The sequence below is a fragment of the Mesoplodon densirostris genome, chromosome 11 (genome assembly GCF_025265405.1).
Source record: "Mesoplodon densirostris isolate mMesDen1 chromosome 11, mMesDen1 primary haplotype, whole genome shotgun sequence".
Classification (NCBI taxonomy): domain Eukaryota; kingdom Metazoa; phylum Chordata; class Mammalia; order Artiodactyla; family Ziphiidae; genus Mesoplodon; species Mesoplodon densirostris.
The window spans coordinates 28850384-28874233 of NC_082671.1; the positions used below are offsets into that span (position 1 = coordinate 28850384).

At 39.7% G+C, this 23850-nt stretch overlaps 1 protein-coding gene across 6 annotated transcripts in view; it reads left to right on the top strand.

Moving 5' to 3' along the window:
• The window catches only part of DNM1L (dynamin 1 like), a 69025-nt gene continuing 45175 nt past the window's right edge, over positions 1 to 23850 (top strand). For 4 of the 6 annotated variants that reach the window (XM_060113721.1, XM_060113718.1, XM_060113719.1 and 1 more), the window contains exon 1: positions 14 to 189. In XM_060113721.1, coding sequence (XP_059969704.1) covers positions 88 to 189 — 102 coding nt within the window. In that variant the 5' untranslated portion in view covers positions 14 to 87. Of the gene's footprint in view, positions 190 to 23850 lie in introns of all 6 variants that reach the window. The other 2 variants (XM_060113717.1, XM_060113722.1) reach the window with 2 other exon arrangements.

Below are 23850 nucleotides of genomic sequence, written 5' to 3' on the forward strand. Positions count from 1 at the left end.
GAGGGGAGGAGGAAGGAGGCGGACTCTGGGCCGCGGCCCCATTCATTGCCGCGGCCGGCCGGGCGGGGGTTCAGTATTTTACGAGTTATGGAGGCGCTAATTCCTGTAATCAACAAGCTCCAGGACGTATTCAATACGGTGGGCGCCGACATCATCCAGTTGCCTCAGATTGTGGTGGTGGGAACGCAGGTGAGAGACGAGGATGGCTTCCGCCCAGGCCAGAGCCCGGGGCGCGGGCCTGGACGGGACTGCGGCAGCGCTTGCTCCCAGACTGGCTGTCGCGGCCTGTGGAAGGAGGGCGCTGTTGCGCCTGGGCGTTCCTCTTGGGGCTGGTAGTCCAGGGCCCGGCCCGGAGGCGAGGGGCGGAGCCGGCGCGGCGGTCCCGCGGGTCCCAGGGGCGGGACGGACGGGCGGGCGGGCCGAACTGGAGTCCGTCGGGACCGGGCGCGGCCTCGCCCGCGGGCCGCTGCTTCCAAGGGCGCCTGGGGGACGCGCGGGGCACTCGGGCCGCACTGGGCGCGCGGGGACGGTAGCCCTTTCTTGATTGGTTTCAGGGCGGCGGGGTGTTTTATTTCCCTCCTTGCCTTGCTCAGGGGCTGCGGAGTCAGTTTTGGAACTGAGGAGTCGGGGCCGAGAAGGCCGCTACTGTGTGCACCTGAGTGTTTTCCTGCAGTGTAAGAACGCGAAAGCAGTTAAAAACAATAAAAACCCCAAACCAACTTGTACTTGGAGTTTGTGGGTGTTAGGAGGGATATCCGATTTTTCTGCATAGGCTGTGGTTTTTGTCTTCCATCTAAATTGGGCATCAAGGTTCTCTGGTCCTTTCATGTTGGCATTTCTTATAGATAACACATTTTTATATGCGGAAATATTGAAGAAATAAATGTTATTTCTAGAAGTGACAGAGAAGTATAAGTTTCATTTTTTCTGCCTGCTGCTTTTCTTGGTTGAAGAGTAATCAACCATAGGCCTTTTTTTTATTAGAGTTCAGAGAAACGCATTTTAGAGATTACTTAGTATATTGATTTTAGTGCTTTCCTTTTTTAATGATGTTTTCTATTGGAAAGGGGACGGTTTCCTCACTTTCCACGAGGTTCATCGCTACAAAATTGATGTGTAGGGTATAACTATTTTGAGAGGGAACTTAAAAATATAATAGAGTATGTCCAGACACTGGAAACCTTGGAAACCATAGATATCCTAAGGTGGGCGGGAGGGACTTCTAAATAGTTAAAGCAATAGAAATTGTTTCAGAAACACATTTCCTTGGTTGGCCATGGGATTGGTATAGATTCTGCCCAATCCTGCCTTAATATTTGTAATGACTAGAGACTCTGGGTCATCAACATAATAAATTATGAGAAATATATTTTTTGAGTATATTTTGTTTACTGCTGTGTTCCTATTCCTAGCTCTTGGAACAGTCTGGGGTATGTAGGAGATGCTCCATAAATATTTTGAATGAGTTACTAGATAGTATTTTTAAAACACTGGGGCTTTTATCATCAAAACCGATCTGTTTTTGTAAATAAAATTAGAGGAGATTATATAAATTAAATGTTCTTGGGTAGTAATTTGGAAGTGTTTCCTAGCTGTAGGACCAGAAACTTTCCATATACTTTTAAGAGAGTCTCAATGCTTTTTAAGCATGAAGCAGTAAAAGAATCAGAGCTATAGTGTGTCAGTATAAATAGTTTAAAATCAAGAAGGATTTTTCTTACATGAAATAGAATTTATTTCAGTGAGTACACCTGTTCGCAAAATTGAGGAGGGGACAGGGTAGAAAAGTAAAGATTTCACCATTGTGAAAGCCATTAACATGCCAGCAAAAACCATCCTAGTAGTGATAATTATATGCCACTTTTGCATGTTGATGTTTGGAATTACTCTGAAGGGAAATATTCAGTTTTTAGACTTGATTTAATGAGGGTTATCTCCATTTATGTCCTTATTAGCTGAAATTCAGTCCTTTATTATTCAGGTACAGAAGAAATAAATAAGAATAGACGCAATGTCTTTTCTCCTATAGTTTCCTCAATATGGTGGGAAAAAAACCTCTTCTTGATTTGAATACACCACTACTTTGTCATCTAGGCTAGTTAATGTTGTGTAACATGTATATATACAGCACTTCACATTCATATTTAATGGAGTAGTGTACAGTGAGTGAGTTCCAGATGTAGTAAATGTTCTGTACGTAGTTCAACTGGTAAATTTCTCAGTGGCAGTGATCATGTCTCTGTCTTACGCTTTACCTGTACTTTAAATGGCTACAGGTCCCATTTTTGGGAACTTTTTATAACAGTGATTCTCAAACTTGAGTGTATATAAGAATTACTTTGAAAATAAGTTTCCTGGACCCCATCCCCAAAGATTTTGATTTTATAAGTCTGGGGTGCTCCAGGCACCATAGCCGATTCTGATGCAGATGGTTCATAGATGTGTATAGTATATTAGTGAGTCTTTGATTTTATAGTGCATGAAACTGGAAAAAGCAGGGAAGCCTAGTCTAAGGGCGTACTGCTGTTAAGTAGTAGGTTGGTTTTGGTGGCATTCTTGCTCCAAAGTATCAACTGCCAGGCAACCTTTGCTGACCCCTAAATATTTTAAACTTTGATTTCTCAAATTGCCCAAATAATACTGTTTTGGGGGCCCAGAGAGTTGGAGAAGTCGAGGAGAGAGATGTTTACAGCTGTCGATCATTCACAGTTTTTATGATTTAGCTGAATATATTGCTTTCCTTTTTCTCTAGCCGAGATCCTCTGTGTGGAAAGAACAGAAAATGGGGAGAGAGAAGGTTGATACTTTTAGACCTTGGTGTACTTTGCAGGTGGAGAAGGAGATAAGATTTCAATGACATTTGTGACTCAACTTGGGAAATTTAATCAGTGTTTCTTAAGTTGAGAATTGGAAGGGGGAGCCCTCCAGGTATGTAATCCAAACCACAACCTAGTATAGGAATCTCAATACAGATGACATTAACCTGAGACTCTGGCTCAGTGCTGCTAGTATTGTGCTTTTTTGTTTGTTTGTTTGTTTTATTTTATTTTTGGCTGCACTGGGTCTTTGTTGCTGCGTGCGGGCTTTTCTCTAGTTGAGGTAAGTGGGGGCTACTCTTCGTTGTGGTGCATGGGCTTCTCATTGCGGTGGCTTCTCTTGTTGCAGAGCACGGGCTCTAGGCCTGCGGGCTCAGTAGTTGTGGCTTGCAGGCTCTAGAGCTCAGCCTCAGTAGTTGTGGCGCATGGGCTTAGTTGCTCTGTGGCATGTGGGATCTTCCCGGACTAGGGCTCGAAACCGTGTCCCCTGCATTGGCAGGAGGATTCTTAACCACTGTGCCACCAGGGAAGCCCTGTGCTTTTCACTTTGCCTTTTATTTTGGTAATTTCAGCACTCCACTTTCAGTAATTCAGACAAATACAGGAGGAAAAGGAATCTTGGATTTTAAATGACCAATCTGCAAACCAACTGTTCAAATTTAACATTTAAAAAATTAAAATATAATCCATATAACATAAACCCCAACATTATAAAGTGTTCAATTCAGTGGTTTTTAGTATATTCACAAGGTTATGCAACCATTGCCACTATCTAATTCCAGAGCATTTTCATTACCCCAGAAAGAAACTCTGTATCCATTAGTAGTCACTCCCCATTTTATCCGCCCCCCCACACCGTTCCTGCCCCCTGGCAGCTACTGATTTCTGTCTCTATGGATTTGCCTATTCTGGACATTTCATATAAATGGAATCATACAATATGTGGTCTTTTGTGTCTGGCTTCTTTTGCTCTGTTTTTTTAGGATCATCCATGTTGTAGCATGTATTAATACTTCATTACTTTTTATGGATGAATAATATTCCCTTGTATAGATATGCCACAGTTTTTGTTTATCCATTTATTAGTTGATGGACATTTGGGTTATTTCCACTTTTTAGTTATATTGAATGACGCTGTCATGAGCATTCGTTTACAAGTTTTTGTGTGAACATGTGTTTTCAATTCTCTTGGATATGTATAGTTGACACTTGAGCAACATGGGTTTGAACTGCGCAGGTCCACTTACATGCAGACTTTTTTCAGTAAATACTACAGTACTACCCACTTATATGAAGATTGTTTTCAATGAATACTGCACTACTACATGATCTGTGGTTGGTTGAATCTGTGGATGTGGAACTGTGGCTCCAGAGGGCCAACTGTATAATTATATGCAGATTTTTGACCACACTGGAGTCAGTGCCTCTAACCACCTGTGCTCTTCAGGGGTCATCTGTACCTAGGAGTGGAATTGCTGGTTCATTTGGTAACTCTTATTTAACTCTTGAAAGAACTGCACACTTTTCCACAGCGGCTGCACCATTTTACAAACCTTTATCTGCTATATGAGGGTTTCCGTTTCTATTCACCCTCACCAACTCTTGTTATTGTCTTTTTTAGAAAGTGCTAAATCATTCTGGAATTGTTTATTTTTAAAAAAGCCCCCCCCCCCCCACACATCCCCTCCTCCTGCATTCTGCAGCACTGTTATCTACATTTTATTAGCTCCTTCTGAAATCTTGCCCTCTCCTGCCTGATATGCCTACATTTGTCTTGTGTTTGTAGAGATGATGGCTTCATTAAGTTTAGTAATTTGGTGCCAAATATTGATCTTAGTTTCATTCCTTCAGTGTTTTCTTGTGAGTACTCTTAAGTAAACTTATGTTTTTCCCTTTCCTTTTCTTTTTTACTAGTTTTCTGTGTAGATCGTGTGCTGCTTACTTAAAAAAATTTTTTTTAAAGCACTGAAGTGAAATTTATATAACATAAAAATTAGTCATTTTAAAGTGTACAATTCCGTGGCATTTAGTACATTCATAATGTTGTGCAACCACCACCTCTTTCTAGGTCCAAAACATTTTCATCACCCCAAAAGAAAACTCTGTATCCATTAAGCAGTCATTTTGTAATTCTCCTTTCCCCCCCAGTCCCTGGCAACCACCAATCTTCTTTCCTTCTTTTTTTTTTTTTTTTTTTTAATATATATATATATTTTTATTTTACAAATTTAATCAGTTATACATATACATATGTTCCCATAGCCCCTCCCTTTTGCGTCTCCCTCCCACCCTCCCTATCCCACCCCTCCAGGCAGTCACAAAGAACCGAGCTGATCTCCCTGTGCTATGCGGCTGCTTCCCACTAGCTATCTACCTTACGTTTGGTAGTGTATATATGTCCATGCCGCTCTTTCACTTTGTCACAGCTTACCCTTCCCCCTCCCCATATCCTCAAGTCCATGCTCTAGTAGGTCTGTGTCTTTATTCCTGTCTTACTCCTAGGTTCTTGATGACATTTTTTTTCTTAAATTCCATATATATGTGTCAGCATACAGTATTTGTCTTTCTCTTTCTGACTTACTTCACTCTGTATGACAGACTCTAGGTCCATCCACCTCATTACAAATAGCTCAATTTCATTTCTTTTTATGGCTGAGTAATATTCCATTGTATATATGTGCCACATCTTCTTTACCCATTCATCCGATGATGGACACTTAGGTTGTTTCCATTTCCGGGCTATTGTAAATAGGGCTGCTATGAACATTTTGGTACATGTCTCTTTTTTTTTTTTTTTTTTTGCTGTATGCGGGCCTATCACTGCTGTGGCCTCTCCCGTTGCGGAGCACAGGCTCCGGACACACAGGCTCCGCGGCCATGGCTCGCGGGCCCAGCCGCTCCGCGGCATGTGGGATCCTCCAGGACCGGAGCACGAACCCGTGTCCCCTGCATCGGCAGGCGGACTCTCAACCACTGCGCCACCAGGGAAGCCCTACATGTCTCTTTTTGAATTATGGTTTTCTCAGGGTATATGCCCAGTAGTGGGATTGCTGGGTCATATGGTAGTTCTATTTGTAGTTTTTTAAGGAACCTTCATACCGTTCTCCATAGTGGCTGTACCAATTCACATTCCCACCAGCAGTGCAAGAGTGTTCCCTTTTTTCCACACCCTCTCCAGCATTTATTGTTTCTAGATTTTTTGATGATGGCCATTCTGACTGGTGTGAGATGATATCTCATTGTAGTTTTGATTTGCATTTCTCTAATGAGTAAAGATGTTGAGCATCCTTTCATGTGTTTGTTGGCTGTCTGTATATCTTCTGTGGAGAAAAGTCTACTTAGGTCTTCTGCCCATTTTTGGATTGGGTTGTTTGTTTTTTTTGCTATTGAGCTGCATGAGCTGCTTATAAATTTTGGAGATTAATCCTTTGTCAGTTGCTTCATTTGCAAATATTTTCTCCCATTCTGAGGGTTGTCTTTTCGTCTTGTTTATGGTTTCCTTTGCTGTGCAAAAGCTTTGAAGTTTCATTAGGTCCCATGTGTTTATTTTTGTCTTTATTTCCATTTCTCTAGGAGGTGGGTCAAAAAGGATCTTGCTGTGATTTATGTCATAGAGTGTTCTGCCTATGTTTTCCTCTAGGAGTTTGATAGTGTCTGGCCTTACATTTAGGTCTTTAATCCATTTTGAGCTTATTTTTGTGTATGGTGTTAGGGAGTGATCTAATCTCATACTTTTACATGTCCCTGTCCAGTTTTCCCAGCACCACTTATTAAAGAGACTGTCCTTTCTCCACTGTACATTCCTGCCTCCTTTATCAAAGATAAGGTGACCATATGTCCGTGGGTTTATCTCTGGGCTTTCTATCCTGTTCCATTGATCTATCTTTCTGTTTTTGTGCCAGTACCATACTGTCTTGATTACTGTAGCTTTGTAGTATAGTCTGAAGTCAGGGAGCCTGATTCCTCCAGCTCCATTTTTCGTTCTCAAGATTGCTTTGGCTATTCGGGGTCTTTTGTGTTTCCATACAAATTGTGAAATTTTTTGTTCTAGCTCTGTGAAAAATGCCATTGGTAGTTTGATAGGGATTGCATTGAATCTGTAGATTGCTTTGGGTAGTAGAGTCATTTTCACAATGTTGATTCTTCCAATCCAAGAACATGGTACATCTCTCCATCTATTTGTATCATCTTTAATTTCTTTCATCAGTGTCTTATAATTTTCTGCATACAGGTCTTTTGTCTCCTTAGGTAGGTTTATTCCTAGATATTTTATTCTTTTTGTTGCAATGGTAAATGGGAGTGTTTCCTTGATTTCACTTTCAGATTTTTCATCATTAGTATATAGGAATGCCAGAGATTTCTGTGCATTAATTTTGTAGCCTGCAACTTTACCAAATTCATTGATTAGCTCTAGTAGTTTTCTGGTAGCATCTTTAGGATTCTCTATGTATAGTATCATGTCATCTGCAAACAGTGACAGCTTTACTTCTTCTTTTCCCATTTGGATTCCTTTTATTTCCTTTTCTTCTCTGATTGCTGTGGCTAAAACTTCCAAAACTATGTTGAATAAGAGTGGTGAGAGTGGGCAACCTTGTCTTGTTCCTGATCTTAGTGGAAATGGTTTCAATTTTTCACCATTGAGGACGATGCTGGCTGTGGGTTTGTCATATATGGCCTTTATTATGTTGAGGAAAGTTCCCTCTATGCCTACTTTCTGCAGGGTTTTTATCATAAATGGGTGTTGAATTTTGTCAAAAGCTTTCTCTGCATCTATTGAGATGATCATATGGTTTTTCTCCTTCAGTTTGTTAATATGGTGTATCACATTGATTGATTTGCGTATATTGAAGAATCCTTGCATTCCTGGAATAAACCCCACTTGATCATGGTGTATGATCCTTTTAATGTGCTGTTGGATTCTGTTTGCTAGTATTTTGTTGAGGATTTTTGCATCTATGTTCATCAGTGATATTGGCCTGTAGTTTTCTTTCTTTGTGACATCCTTGTCTGGTTTTGGTATCAAGGTGATGGTGGCCTCGTAGAATGAGTTTGGGAGTGTTCCTCCCTCTGCTATATTTTGGAAGAGTTTGAGAAGGATAGGTGTTAGCTCTTCTCTAAATGCTTGATAGAATTCGCCTGTGAAGCCATCTGGTCCTGGGCTTTTGTTTGTTGGAAGATTTTTGATCACAGTTTCAATTTCAGTGCTTGTGATTGGTCTGTTCATATTTTCTATTTCTTCCTGATTCAGTCTTGGCAGGTTGTGCATTTCTAAGAATTTGTCCATTTCTTCCAGGTTGTCCATTTTATTGGCATAGAGTTGCTTATAGTAATCTCTCATGATCTTTTGTATTTCTGCAGTGTCAGTTGTTACTTCTCCTTTTTCATTTCTAATTCTATTGATTTGAGTCTTCTCCCTTTTTTTCTTGATGAGTCTGGCTAATGGTTTATCAATTTTGTTTATCTTCTCAAAGAACCAGCTTTTGGTTTTATTGATCTTTGCTATCGTTTCCTTCATTTCTTTTCCATTGATTTCTGATCTGATTTTTATGATTTCTTTCCTTCTGCTAACTTTGGGATGTTTTTGTTCTTCTTTCTCTAATTGCTTTAGGTGCAAGGTTAGGTTGTTTATTCGAGATGTTTCCTGTTTCTTAAGGTGGGATTGTATTGCCATAAACTTCCCTCTTAGAACTGCTTTTGCTGCATCCCATAGGTTTTGGGTCGTCGTGTCTCCATTGTCATTTGTTTCTAGGTATTTTTTAATTTCCTCTTTGATTTCTTCAGTGATCACTTTGTTATTAAGTAGTGTATTGTTTAGCCTCCATGTGTTTGTATTTTTTACAGCTCTTTTCCCGTAATTGATATCTAGTCTCATAGCATTGTGGTCGGAAAAGATACTTGATACAATTTCAATTTTCTTAAATTTACCAAGGCTTGATTTGTGACCCAAGATATGATCTATCCTGGAGAATGTTCCATGAGCACTTGAGAAAAATGTGTATTCTGTTGTTTTTGGATGGAATGTCCTATAAATATGAATTAAGTCCATCTTGTTTAATGTATCATTTAAAGCTTGTGTTTCCTTATTTATTTTCATTTTGGATGACCTGTCCATTGGTGAAAGTGGGGTGTTAAAGTCCCCTACTATGATTGTGTTACTGTCGATTTCTCCTTTTATGGCTGTTAATATTTCCCTTATGTATTGAGGTGCTCCTTTGTTTGGTGCATAAATATTTACAATTGTTATATCTTCTTCTTGGATTGATCCCTTGATCATTATGTAGTGTCCTTCTTTGTCTCTTCTAGTAGTCTTTATTTTAAAGTCTATTTTGTCTTATATGAGAATTGCTACTCCAGCTTTCTTTTGGTTTCCATTTGCATGGAATATCTTTTTCCATCCCCTTACTTTCAGTCTGTATGTGTCTCTAGGTCTGAAGTGGGTCTCTTGTAGACAGCATATATATGGGTCTTGTTTTTGTATCCATTCAACCACTCTGTGTCTTTTGGTGGGAGCATTTAGTCCATTTACATTTAAGGTAATTATTGATATGTATGTTCCTATTCCCATTTTCTTAATTGTTTTGGGTTCGTTATTGTAGTTCTTTTCCTTCTGTTGTGTTTCTTGCCTAGAGAAGTTCCTTTAGCATTTGTTGTAAAGCTGGTTTGGTGGTGCTGAACTCTCTCAGCTTTTGCTTGTCTGTAAACGTTTTAATTTCTCCATCAAATCTGAATGAGATCCTTGCTGGGTAGAGTAATCTTGGTTGCAGGTTTTTCTCCTTCATCACTTTAATTATGTCCTGCCACTCCCTTCTGGCTTGTAGAGTTTCTGCTGAGAGATCAGCTGTTATCCTGATGGGGATTCCCTTGTGTGTTATTTGTTGTTTTTGCCTTGCTGCTTTTAATATGATTTCTTTGTGTTTAATTTTTGACAGTTTGATTAATATGTGTCTTGGTGTATTTCTCCTTGGATTTATTCTGTATGGGACTCTCTGTGCCTCCTGGACTTGATTAACTATTTCCTTTCCCATATTAGGGAAGTTTTCAACTATAATCTCTTCAAATATTTTCTCAGTCCCTTTCTTTTTCTCTTCTTCTTCTGGAACCCCTATAATTCGAATGTTGGTGTGTTTAATGTTGTCCCAGAGGTCTCTGAGACTGTCCTCTGTTCTTTTCATTCTTTTTTCTTTATTTTGCTCTGCAGCAGTTATTTCCACTATTTTATCTTCCACCTCACTTATCCGTTCTTCTGCCTCAGTTATTCTGCTATTGATCCCATCTAGAGTATTTTTTATTTCATTTATTGTGTTTTTAATCGATGCTTGATTCATCTTTAGTTCTTCTAGGTCCTTGTTAACTGTTTCTTGCATTTTGTCTATTCTATTTCCAAGATTTTGGATCATCTTTACCATCATTATTCTGAATTCTTTTTCAGGTAGACTGCCTATTACCTCTTCATTTGTTAGGTCTGGTGGGTTTTTATCTTGCTCCTTCTCCTGCTGTGTGTTTTTCTGTCTTCTCATTTTGCTTATGTTACTGTGTTTGGGGTCTCCTTTTTGCAGGCTGCAGGTTCGTAGTTCCCGTTGTTTTTGGTGTCTGTCCCCAGTAGCTAAGGTTGGTTTAGTGGGCTGTATAGGCTTCTTGGTGGAGGGGACTACTGCCTGTGTTCTGGTGGATGAGGCTGGATCTTGTCTTTCTGGTGGGCAGGTCCACGTTTGGTGGTGTGTTTTGGGGTGTCTGCAGACTTTTTATGATTTGAGGCCACCTCTCTGCTAATGGGTGGCGTTGTGTTCCTGTCTTGCTAGTTGTTTGGCATAGGGTGTCCAGCACTATAGCTTGCTGGTCGTTGAGTGAAGCTGGGTGCTGGTGTTGAGATGGAGATCTCTGGAAGATTTTCGCCGTTTGATATTGTGTGGAGCTGGGAGGTCTCTTGTGGACCAGTGTCCTGAAGTTGGCTCTCCCACCTCAGAGGCACAGCACTGACTCCTGGCTCCTCAATTTGGGATGATTTGTTGTCTATTCATGTATTCCACAGATGCAGGGTACATCAAGTTGATTGTGGAGCTTTAATCCGCTGCTTCTGAGGCTGCTGGGAGAGGTTTCCCTTTCTCTTCTTTGTTCTCACAGCTCCTGGGTCTCAGCTTTGGATTTGGCCCCGCCTCTGCGTGTAGGTCGCCGGAGGGCGTCTGTTCTTCGCTCAGACAGGACAGGGTTAAAGGAGCAGCCTCTTCGGGGACTCTGGCTCACTCAGGCCGGGCGGGAGGGAGGGGGACGGAGTGCGGGGCGAGCCTGCAGCGGCAGAGGTCGGCGTGACGTTGCACCAGCCCGAGGCGCGCCGTGCGTTCTCCCAGGGAAGCCGCCCCTGGATCCCGGGACCCCGGCAGTGGCAGGCTGCACAGGCTCCCGGAAGGGCGGTGTGGACAGTGACCTGCGCTCGCACACAGGCTTCTTGGCGGCGGCAGCAGCAGCCCCAGCGTCCCACGCCCGTCTCTGGGCTCCGCTTTCTTTCCTTCTTTATAGATTTACCTATTCTGGATTTTTTTTTTTTTTTTTTTTTTATGCGGTACGCAGGCCTCTCACTGTTGTGGCCTCTCCCGTTGTGGAGCACAGGCTCCGGACGCGCAGGCTCAGCGGCCATGGCTCACGGGCCCAGCCGCTCCACGGCATGTGGGATCTTCCCAGACCAGGGCACGAACCCGTGTCCCCTGCATCGGCAGGCGGACTCTCAACCACTGCACCACCAGGGAAGCCCTGGATATTTTATAGAAACAGAATCACACAGTATGTGGCCATTTATGTTTGACTTCTTTGACTTAGTATAACATGGTTCATTCATATTGTAGCATGTATCAGTACTTCCTTTTAATTGCTGACTAATATTCTACTGTGTATACATACCATGTTTTATCATTCATCTACTGATGGATATTTGGATTGTTTCTATATTTTGGTTGTTGTGAGTAGTGCTGCTGTGAATATTTGTGTACAAGTATTTGAATACCTCTTTTCAGTTCTTTTGGGTATATACCTACAAGTGAAATGCTGGGTCATATGGTAATTCTATGTTTAACTTTTTGAGGAACCACCAAACTTTTTCACAGTGGCTGTACCATTTTACATTCCCCCAGCAACATACTAGGGTTCCAGTTCTTTATATCCTTGTCAAAACTTGTCATTGTGTTTTTTATTATAGCTATCCTGATGAGAGTGTGAGGTGGTATCTCATTATGATTTTGATTTGTATTTCCCTAATGACTAATGATGTGAATATCTTTTTAGGTGCTTGTTGGGGTTATTTGTCTTTTTATTGTTGAGTTGTAAGAGTTTTTTTATATATTTTGGATACCATACCATTATCAGTATATGATTTGCACATATTTTCTCCCATTCTGTAGGTTGTCTTTTTACTTTCATGATCATGTCCTTTGATGCACAAAAGTTTTAAATTTTGATAAAGTCCAATTTATCTATTTTTTCTTTTGTTGCTTGTGATTTTAGTATCATATCTAACACATCAAATCCAAGGTCATGAAAATTTATTATTATTATTTTGTGTTTTCTTCTAGTTTCAGCTCTTACATTTAAGGTTTTGATCCATTTTGAGTAAATTTTTGTCTTTGGTATGAAGTAGGGGTTCACCTTCATTCTTTTCCATGTGCCTGTCCAGTTGATCCAGGACTATTTGTTGGAGACTATTCTTTCCCCCATTGAATGGTCTTGGCTCTATTGTTGAAAATCAGTTGAATATAGGTGGTAGGTTTATTTCTGGACTCTCAGTTATTTTCCATTGGTCTATAGGTCTGTTCTTATGCCAGTACCACACACAGTTTTGATTACTGTAGTTTTGTAGTATATTTTGAAACCAGAAAGTATGAGTCTCCCAACTTTGTTCTTTTTTTTTTTCAAGATTGTTTTTGCAGTTAGGAGTCCCCTGCCATTCATTCCATAGCAGTTTTAGAATTGGTATTTCCATTTCTGCAAGCGAGGTTGTTGGGATTTTGGTAGGGATTGTATTGAATCTGTACATTGCTTTGAGGAGTATTGGCATCTAAATATTAAATCAGATCTAGAATTCTTGGTTGATAGGTTTTTTTCTTTCCCATCTTTAAATAAGTCATGCTATTGCCTCTGGCTTCCAAGATTTCTGGTGAGAAATCTATTGTGTTATTATTGGTCTTATTGAGGATCTCTTGTATTTGAATTGATTCTCTGCTTCTCCCTTGCTGCTTTCAGTGTTTGTGTTTGTCTTTTAACAGTTTGATTATTATTTGTCTCCATGTGGATCTCTTTGTGTTTATCCTGCATGGTGGAGTTGAGTTCTTTAATATGTAGATTCATGTCACTTTCCCCATGTTTTCCTGCTTTTATGGAAAAAGTGGGGATTTTTATGGATATTACTTTTGCTTTTCAGGTATCCAGATCTCACTCTTTTAATTTTATGTTCCAGATAGAACTGGGCCTGTATTTTATAACCAAGAAAAAAATTCCTCCCTAAGGACTGTTAGGTCTCTAGCATTTTAGCAAGTTTGGATCCTGGATAATTGAAGTGGTTTAAATTTTAGATTTATATTTTGCCAATACGTGGAGTGTTTGAGCTCTGCAGTAAAAACTTGTTAATTAATTTATTTAAAATACCATTAAGTTAATATTTCTAAGGATACTCAGAAATATTTTATTTAAAATAAATAAGACAGGGACTTCCCTGGTGGCACAGTGGTTAAGAATCTGCCTGCCAATACTCACAAATTTTTAGCCCCTTAATATACAGGGGACATGGGTTCGATCCCTGGTCTGGGAAGATCCCACATGCTGCGGAGCAGCTAAGCCTGTGCGCCACAACTACTGAGCCTGCACTTTAGAGCCCGCGTACCACAACTACTGAGCCCGTGTGCCTAGAGCCTGTGCTCCGCAACAAGAGAAGCCACCGCAATGAGAAGCCCACGCACCACAACGAAGAGTAGCCCCTGCTCGCCACAACTAGAGAAAACCCGTGTGCAGCAGCAAAGACCCAAAGCAGCCAAAAATAAATAAATAAAATAAATTAAAAAAAAAAACAAGACAAATATTAAAGAAACCATAAATCTAAAACTACTTCAAAATAAAAAGTTAAAAAATTAGGAAATGTACATCTTTATCTGTTATATTAATATCAAAATAAATAATTGACAGGTCTGCTTTATACAATGAAAAGTAAACATTTAGAAGTGAAAAACTGAATCAGCCTTGGTTAATGTGGCATCCATGAATATTTACAATGATCCCATTTTCAATTGCATCAAAAGAATACAACTCCCTGCTCCCAGTTGATGTTAGGTATCACATAGAGCTAAAAATATGACAAAACGTTAAGGCTCCATCTCAGAATATAAATTCAAAACACTATAAATCTCAGTACAGTGCAATTTGGAAGAAACTAAAAGATGACACTGAAAGCATACACACAAATTTTTAGCCCCTAAATATACAGGATATTAAATTGATTTAGGGAGTATGTGGAGATGAAAAAAGCAGAAGACGTTGCAGTGCCAAGAGAGCCCTATTTTCAGAGCATGCCGGCTGTGACTTTTGCCACTTTGGAACTGCTGTAGCCACTCACCTTCCTGGAAAGAGTGCAGACATGGAGTGTGTAAATCACCAGGGAGAAACAAGCACTGATCTAATTAAACAATTGTTGAAGAAACCTATGGCCATTTAGAATACTGAGGTAAAAATTGGGAGTGCACAGACATGTTTTGTTTGGTCTATGTGTGTTGACACATAAAATTTTTAAAAAATTGTGATATAATTGACACATTAGTTTCAGTTGTATAACATAACGATTTGACAAGTCTAAACATTGGGAAACAATCACCACAATAAGTCTAGAATGCCAATAAGTCTAGAGTACCAATAAGTCTAGTAGTCCATCACCACACATAGTAACAATTCTTTTATTTTAATTTTTTTTTGGTTGCAGTGCACGGGCTTCTCTCTAGTTGTGGCATGTGGGTTTTCTCTCTCTAGTTGTGCACAGGCTCCAGGGCACGAGGGCTGTATAGTTGTGGTGTGCGGGTTCCACAGTGTGTGAGCTCTGTAGTTTGTGGCACACAGGCTCTCTAGTTGAGATGTGTGAGTTCGGTAGTTGTGGCGTGTGGGCTTAGTTGACCTGTGGAATGTGGGATCTTAGTTCCCTGACCAGAGATTGAACCCGCATCACCTGCGTTGGAAGGTGGATTCTTTACCACTGGACTACCAGGGAAGTCCCACAGTTCTTTTTCTTATAATGAGAACTATTAAGATTTACTCTCTTAGTAACTTTCAAATATACACCACAGTATTATTATCTATAGTCACTATGCTATACATTACATCCCCAGGACTTACTTTATAACTGGAAGATTGTACCTTTTGGCCACTTTTACCCATTTCACCCACACCCCCACCTCTGGCAACCACCAGTTTGTTCTCTATATTTATGAGTTTGGTTTTTTTGTTGTTTGTTTGTTTTGTTTTTGTTTTAGATTCCACATATAAATGAGATCATGTGGTATTTGCTTTTCTCTGTCTGACTTATTTTACTTAGCAAGGTCCATTTATGTTGTTGCAAATAGCAGGATTTCCATCTTTTTTTATGGCTGAATGATACTCCTGTGTGTGTGTGTGTGTGTGTGTGTGTGTGTGTGATGTACACACCACATTTACTTTATTCATCCACTGGTGGACTGTTAGGTTATTTCCATTTCTTGGCTTTTTGAAATAATGCTGCAACGAACATAAGGATGCATATACCTTTTCAATTTAGTGTTTTTGTTTCCTTCAAATAAATACCCAGAGGTGGAATTGCTGGATCATATGGTAGCTCTATTTTTAATTTTTAGAGGAACCTCCATACTGATTTTATAGTGGCTGCACCAATATACATTCCCACCAACAGTGTATGAGGGTTTCCTTTCCTCCACATCCTCAACAACACTTATTTCTTGTCTTTTTAGTAAAAGCCATTATAACAGGTGTGAGGTGATATCTCATTGTGGCCTTGATTTGCATTTCCCGGGTGATTAGTGATGTTGAGCATCTTTTCATGCACCTGTTGGCCATTTGTATGTCTTCTTTGGAAAAATGGCTACTTGGGTCCTAAGTTCATTTTTATTTTAATTTTTATTTATTTATTTATTTTGGCCATGCAGCTTGTAGGATCTTAAGTTCCCCAACCAGGGATCAAACCTGGGCCCTCGGCAGTGAAAGCTGGGAGTTCTAACCACTGGACCACCAGGGAATTCCCTTAAGTTCAATTTTTTTTTTTTTTTTTTGTGGTACGCGGGCCTCTCACTGCTGTGGCCTCTCTTGTTGCGGAGCACAGGCTCCAGACGTGCAGGCTCAGTGGCCATGGCTCATGGGCCCAGCCGCTCCGTGGCATGTGGGATCCCCCCGGACCGGGGCACGAACCCGTGTCCCCCGCATCGGCAGGCGGGCTCCCAACCGCTGCGCCACCAGGGAAGCCCCTCTTAAGTCCATTTTTAAATCAGGTTATTTGTGTGTGTGTGTGTGTGTGTGTGTGTGTGTATGTTTGTTTTTTGCTCTTGAGTTGTCTGAGTTCTTTGTATATTTTGTATGTTAGCCCCTTATTGGATAAGTGGTTTGAAAATATTTTTTCCCATTCCATGGGTTGCTTTTTCACTTTGTTGATGGTTTCCTTTGCAGTGCAGAAGCTTTTTAGTTTGATGTACTCCCCCTTGTTTATTTTTACTTTAGTTGTCTTTGATTTGGTGTCAAATCCAAAAAATCATCACCCAAACCAATGTCAAGGAGCTTACAACCTATGTTTTTTTCTTCTAGGAGTTTTATATTTTCGGGGCTTATATTCAAGTTTTTAACGCATTTTCAGCTGACTTTTTTTTTGGTATAGTGTAAGATAGTGGTCCAGATCATACTTTTGCATGTGGGCTGTCCAGTTTCCCAACACCATTTATTGAAGAGACTGCCCTTTCCCCATTTTATATTCTTGACCCCTTTGTTGTAAATTAATTGTCCATATATGTGTAGGTTTATTTCTGAGCTCTCTGTTCCACTGGTCTATGTGTCTGTTTTTATGCCAGTACCATACTATTAGCTTTTTTTTTCTTGGCTGCACCACGTGGCTTGTGGGATCTCAATTCCTTGACCAGGGATTGAAGCCGGGCCATGGCAGTGAAAGCCCAGAATCCTAACCACTAGGCCACCAGGGAACTCCCAGATTATTATAGCTTTTTTACAGTTTGAAATCAGGAAGCATGATGCCTCTAGCTTTGTTCTTCGTTCTCACAATTGCTTTGGCTATTTATTTATTTATTTATGTGGTTCCATACAAATTTTAGGATTATTTGCTTTGTTTATTTGAAAAATGCCATTGGAATTTTGATAGGCATTGTACTGAATTTGTAGATTGCTTTGGTTAATATGGACATTTTAACAATCTTGATTCTTTCAATCCATGAGCACAGAATATCTTTCCATTTATTTGTGTCTTCAATTTCTTTTTTTTTTTTTCTTTTTGCGGTATGCGGGCCTCTCACTGTTGTGGTCTCTCCCGTTGCGGAGCACAGGCTCCGGATGCACAGGCCCAGCGGCCATGGCTCACGGGCCCAGCCGCTCCGCGGCATATGGGATCCTCCCAGACCGGGGCACGAACCCGTATCCCCTGCATCGGCAGGCGGACTCTCAACCACTGCGCCACCAGGGAGGCCCTTCAATTTCTTTCATTAGTATTCTATAGTTGTCAGTGTACAGGTCTTGGTTAACCTTCTTGGTTAAATTTATTCTCAGGTATTTTATTCTTTTTTTTTTTTTTTTTTGCGGTACGCGGGCCTCTCACTGTCGTGGCCTCTCCCGTCGTGGAGCACAGGCTCCGGACGCGCAGGCCCAGCGGCCATGGCTCTCGGGCCCAGCCGCTCTGCGGCATGTGGGATCCTCCCGGACCGGGGCACGAACCCGCGTCCCCTGCATCGGCAGGCGGACTCTCAACCACTGCGCCACCAGGGAAGCCCTATTTTATTCTTTTGATGCAATCTAAATGGGATCATTTTCTTAATTTCTCTTTCTGATAGTTTGTTATTACAACCTACTTTTGCATATTGATTTTGTATCCTACAACTTTACTGAATTTGTTGATTAGTTCTGACAGTTTTTTTGTGGAGTCTTTAGTGTTTTCTACACATAATATCATGTCATAGGCAAATAGTAACAGTTTTACTTTTCCTTTCTGACTTAGATGCCTTTTGTTTTTCTTACCTAATGCTCTGGCTAGAACTTCCAATATTATGTTGAATAGAAGTGGCAGGAGTGGGCAACCTTGTCTTTTTTCTAATCTTAGAGGAAAAGCTTTCAGCTTTTCACCATTGAGTAGTGGGCTTGTCATATGTGGCCTTTATCATGTTGAGGTATGTCCCCTATTTTACTCACTTTGTTGAGAGTTTTTTTTTTTAATCATGAATGGATGTTGAATTTTGTCAAATCAATTTCCTGCATCTATTAAGATAATCATCAGATTTTTATCCTTCATTTTGTTTGTTTGTTTTTTTTGGCTGCGTTGGGTCTTCACTGCTGCATGTGGGCTTTCTCTAGTTGAGGCGAGCGGGGACTACTCTTCATTGAGGTACCTGGGCTTCTCATTGCAGTGGCTTTTCTTGTTGATGAGCACAGTCTCTAGGCGCACGGGCTTCAGTTGTTGTGGCATGTGGGCTCAGTAGTTGTGGCTCATGGGCTCTAGAGCACATGCTCAGTAGTTGTGGTGCACAGGCTTAGTTGCTCCGTGGCATGTGGTATCTTCCTGGACAAGGTATCGAACCCGTGTCCCCTGCATTGGCAGGTGGATTCTTAACCACTGTGCCACCAGGGAAGTCCCCTTCATTTTGTTAATGTGGTGTATAACATTCATTTGCAGATGTTGAGTCATCCTTGCATCCCTGGAATAAATCCCACTCGATCATGGTGTGTGATCCTTATAATGTATTGTTGAATTCAGTTTGCTATAATTTTGTTGAGGATTTTTGCATCTATGTTCGTGAGGGATATCGGCCTGTAATTTTCTTTTCTTGTATTGTCCTTGTCTGGTTTTGGTATCAGGGTAATGCTGGCCTTGTAAAATGAGTTTGGAATTGTTCCCTCCTCTTCTTTTTTGGAAGAGTTTGGGAAGGAGTGGTGTTAATTCTTCTTTGAGTGTTTGGATTCACTGGTGAAGTTGTCTGCTCCTAGACTTTTGTTTATTGGGTGGTTTTAATTACTGATTCAGTCTCCTTGCTAGTAATTGGTATGTTTAGATTTTCTTTTTCTTCATGAATCAGGCTTGGTAGGTTATATGATAGGAATTTGTCTGTTTTGTCCAACTTCTTGGTGTATAATTTTGCATTCTAGTTTCTCATGATCTTTTGTATTTTTGTGGTATCCGTTGTGACCTCTCTTTCATTTCTCATTTTATTTATTTGAGTCCTCTGTTTTCCTTGGTGAGTCTAGCTAAATGTATGTCCATTTTATCATTTTAAAGAACCAGCTCTTAGTTTCAGTGATCTTTTCTAATTGGTGTTTCTTTTTAGTCTCTATCTCATTATTATCTGATCTGATCTTTGATATATCCTTTCTTTACTACTTACTTTGGACTTGCTTTGTTTGTTTTTTAATAGTTCCTGGAGGTGTAAAGTTAGTTTCTTTATTTGAGATCTTTCTTGTTTCTACATGTAGACATTTATTGCTGTGAACTTCCTTCTAAAAACTATTTTTGCTGCATTCCATAAGTTCTGGTACGTGGTTTTTCTATTTTCATTTGCCTCAAGATATTTTTTGATTTCTGTTTTGACTTCTTCTTTCATCCATTGGTTGTTCAGTAGCATATTGTTTAGTCCCATGCATTTTCCAGTTTTCTTCTTAAAATTGATTTCTAATTTCATACCATGATGGTTGGAAAAGGTCCTTTATACGATTTCAGTCTTCTTAAATTTATTAAGACTTGTCCTGTGGCCTAACATGTGATGTATCCTGAAGAATGTTCCATGTGTGCTTGAGAAGAATGTGTACTCTTGCTTTTGGGTGGAATGTTCTGTATATGTATAGTGCATCTGGTCTAACATGTCATTTAAGGCCAATGTTGATTGATTTTCTATCTGTATGATCTATGAAGGTCCCCTACCCTTATTGTATTGCTGTGTACTTCTCCTTACATGCCTGTTAATATTTGCTTTATATATTCTGTGCTCCTATATTGTGTGCACAAATATTTGCAAATGTTATATCCTCTTGTTAGATTGACCCCTTTATCATTATATAATTCCTTTTTTTCTCTTAATGTATTCTTTGTTTTAAAGTCTATTTTGTCTGATGTAAGTATGGCCACCCCAGCTTTCTTTGGTTTCCATTTGAATAGGAATATCTTTTTCCATCCTTTCACTTTCAATGTGTGTGTTTCCTTACATCTGAAGTGAGTCTCTTGTAGGCTGTGTAGAGATGGCTCTTGTTTTTTTTTTTAATCCTTTCAGGGTACTCTGTATCTTTTATTTGGAGAATTTAGCCCATTTACAGTTGAAGTAATTTTTGATAGGTATGTAAATGCTTATTGCCACTTTGTTAATTTTTTTCTGGCTGTTTTGTAATTCCTTTGTTTTTTTCTTCTCTTATTCTTTTTCTTTGTGATTTGATGATTTTCTGTAATGGTATTTTTAGGTTCCTTTTCTTTATCTTTTACATTTCTACTATAGGTTTTTGGTTCATGGTTACCGTGAGGCTTACTTAAACCAGCCCTTATTTATAACAGTCTATTTTAAGTTGATGACATCAGTACAGTGCATTTTAAAGCTCTACATTTTACTCCCCTACCTTGCACATTTTATGTTTTTGATGTTATAACTTACATCTTTCTAATCTTATGTATCTATTAACAAGTACTGCAGTTATAATTATTTTTACTACTTTTGTCTTTTACTCTTCATACTAGATTTAGAAGTGATTAACCTACCATCTTTGTGTTAGATTATTCTGAATTTTACTACATATGTATCTTTTAATTAATTTATTTATTTATGGCTGTGTTGGGTCTTCGTTTCTGTGCGAGGGCTTTCTCTAGTTGCGGCAAGCAGGGGCCGCTCTTCATCGCAATGCGCGGGCCTCTCACTATCGCGGTCTCTCTTGTTGCGGGACACAGGCTCCAGATGCGCAGGCTCAGTAATTGTGGCTCATGGGCCCAGTTGCCCCACGGTATGTGGGATCTTCCCAGACCAGGGCTCGAACCCTTGTCCCCTGCATTGGCAGGCAGATTCTCAACCACTGTGCCACCAGGGAAGCCCTACATATTTATCTTTACTAGTGAAATTTATAGTTTAATGTTTCCCTGTTACTAATTAGCTCTCTTTTGTTTCAGCCTAAAGGAATCCCTTTAACATTTCCTGTAAGGCCAGTCTAGTGGTGATGAACCCCTTCAGCTTTTGCTTGTCTGGAAAACTCTTATCTTTCCTTCCATAGTGAAGGACAACTTTCCTGGGTAGAGATTTCTTGGTTGGCAGTTTTTTTTCTTTCAGCACTTTGAATATGTCATGCCACTCATTCCCTTCTGGACTGCAATGTTTCTATCCCAAAATCTGCTGATGATTTTATGGGGGATTTTCCTTATACATAACAAGTTGTTTTTTTGCTGTTGCTTTTAAAATTCTCTCCTTGTCTTTAACTTTTGACATTTTAATTATAAATGGTGAGGGTCTCTTTGGGTTCATCTTTTTTGGAACTCTGTGAACTTCCTGGATCTGAGTGTTATTTTCCCTGGGTTAGGGACATTTTCAGCCGTTATTTCTTCAAATAAGTTTTCTGCCCTTTCTCTTTTTCTTCTTCTGAAACTCCTATAATGTGAATGTTGGTCCATTTGATGTTGTCCTGTAAGTCCCTTAAAATGTCTTTTTACTGCTGATTAGATGAGTTCCAGTGGCCTCTCTTCAAGTTCACTGGTCCTTTGCTTCATGTAGTCTGCTGTTGAACCTCTGTTTGGTACTTTCTTGTATTTTCTTTCTGTTGAAAGTCTCTCTTTGTTCATTCATTTTTTTGAGCTAGTTTAGCATTTTTATGACTGTTAATTTGAACTTTATCAGATATATTATCTCCATTTCATTAAAGTTTTTTCCTGAAGTTTTACCTTGTTCTTTTGTTTGGAATATATTCCTCTGTTTCTTTATTTTCCTGGACTCTCTGTGTTGGTTTGTATGCATTAGAATAAACAGCCACCTCTCCAAGTCTTGCAGGTGTTGTGAGTTCCCTCGTAATTGTGGGTCACTGCATGTGGGGTGAGGTTTATGGTGAGATTGTGTCTTAGCCTCGCCAGCCTGTTTTGATATGGGTTTTTGTCATTTGCCTGATATGTAGGAGTTGCTCAGCTAATTTTTTAGTTTCTTTCAGAGGGAATTGTTCCATTTCTAGCTGTAAATTGTGTGTGTCCATGGTAGGAGGTGAGTTCAGGATCCTCCTATGTTGCCATCTTGAACTGGAACTGATACACACAATATGTTTAAAAAAAAAAAAAAAAAAGAGTTGCCAATGTTTAAAAATTGGTGGATTTAATGGAAAGGGCCAGGTTTCTGGTTTTTCCTTTAAAAAAATCAGAAAATCTGATAACACTACACCCACATTTACAATGGATTTGAAAAATGCCTGCTTTAGATGGTCAGGCTGTATTTAGTTAGACTTCCTTCCTTATCATAATATATGTGTTGCTCTTTTTTATAGTCTGAAGAGGGCAATGAAATGTTAACATGTTTCCATGTTTCTATAAAAAGGGGAAAGTTAAAGACTACCTGGGAAATATTCTTATATTTTTACTATTCCTGAGAGACATTCTTTTACTTTGTGAGATGTGAGATCTTATATTTTTAATACGCAAACAGAATGTCAGAAGAATACAATTTGATGTCAGTTTGACTGAAGTCTGAGTTGATTTTACCCATTCAGGTTATCTGCTTTGTTTGTGGGGGCAGTTGAGTTTGTAACCCATGTTTGTTAGTTTGCTAGGGCTGCCATAACAAAATACCACAGAAGACTGGGTGGCACATAAACAACATGTGCACAGAAGCAACAGAAATTTATTTTCTTACAGTTCTGGAGTCTAGAAGTCCAATAACAAGATGTAGGCAGGTTTGGTTTCTTTTGAGGCCTCTCTCCTTGGCTTGCAGATGGCTGCCTTCTCTCTGTGTCCTCACATGCTCTTTCATCTGTGTGTCACATCCCTAATGTCTCTCTGTTGTCCCAAAATTTTCTTTTTTAGTAAAGACACCAGTCAGATTGGACTAGGGCCCACCCTAATCACCTTGTTTTAACTTAATCACCTATTTGAAGATTGTCTCCAAATATGGTCACATATTGAGGTATGAGGTACACCTTCTAAGGGGCTTAGAGCTTCAACATACGAATTTTGGAGAGATGCAGTTCAGTCCACAATAACCCGTCTTAAAAAAACCTATATGTAGATACATAAAAACATACAACTAACTGAAAATCAGTAGCCATAAAGGAGACTAATGTAGATAATCACAGTAACAAAATGAGGTTAATACAGAATTTAGGAGAGAAATTTAAAAAGTATTTTTTGTGACATATTTAAGAAGGAAGAACAAAATGGCATAGTGGGTGGGGGTGATGGGGAACAACAGTCACACTCACATTGTTGAAAACCTAATTTATGAAATAGAAAAACAACTTGAGGAATTCTATTAAAAGACAAATCAAAACTGTATGTTATGAAATTTATTAGAGATGAGAGACTTGATGGTGAGAGCTAAGAGAGCCAAAATCCTTTTCATAGTTGATTGAGAAAGAAGACTTGGATGGACAAAGAATAATCAAACAGTAAGCCAACGTCCCCCACATCTTCAGATTTCAATTGCTGGGCACAAATATTGAAAGGATTGACATACCCTGGGTAAATTTCTGAAATCCAAACTTTTACAAAACCCCAGAATTCTCCAAGTGTCAAAATAGAAGGAAGGAGGAAAAAAAGATTTCCTAAAAGGGAAAGAATCAGACTGGCATCAGACTTTCAATCTGCAACAGTAAATGTTAG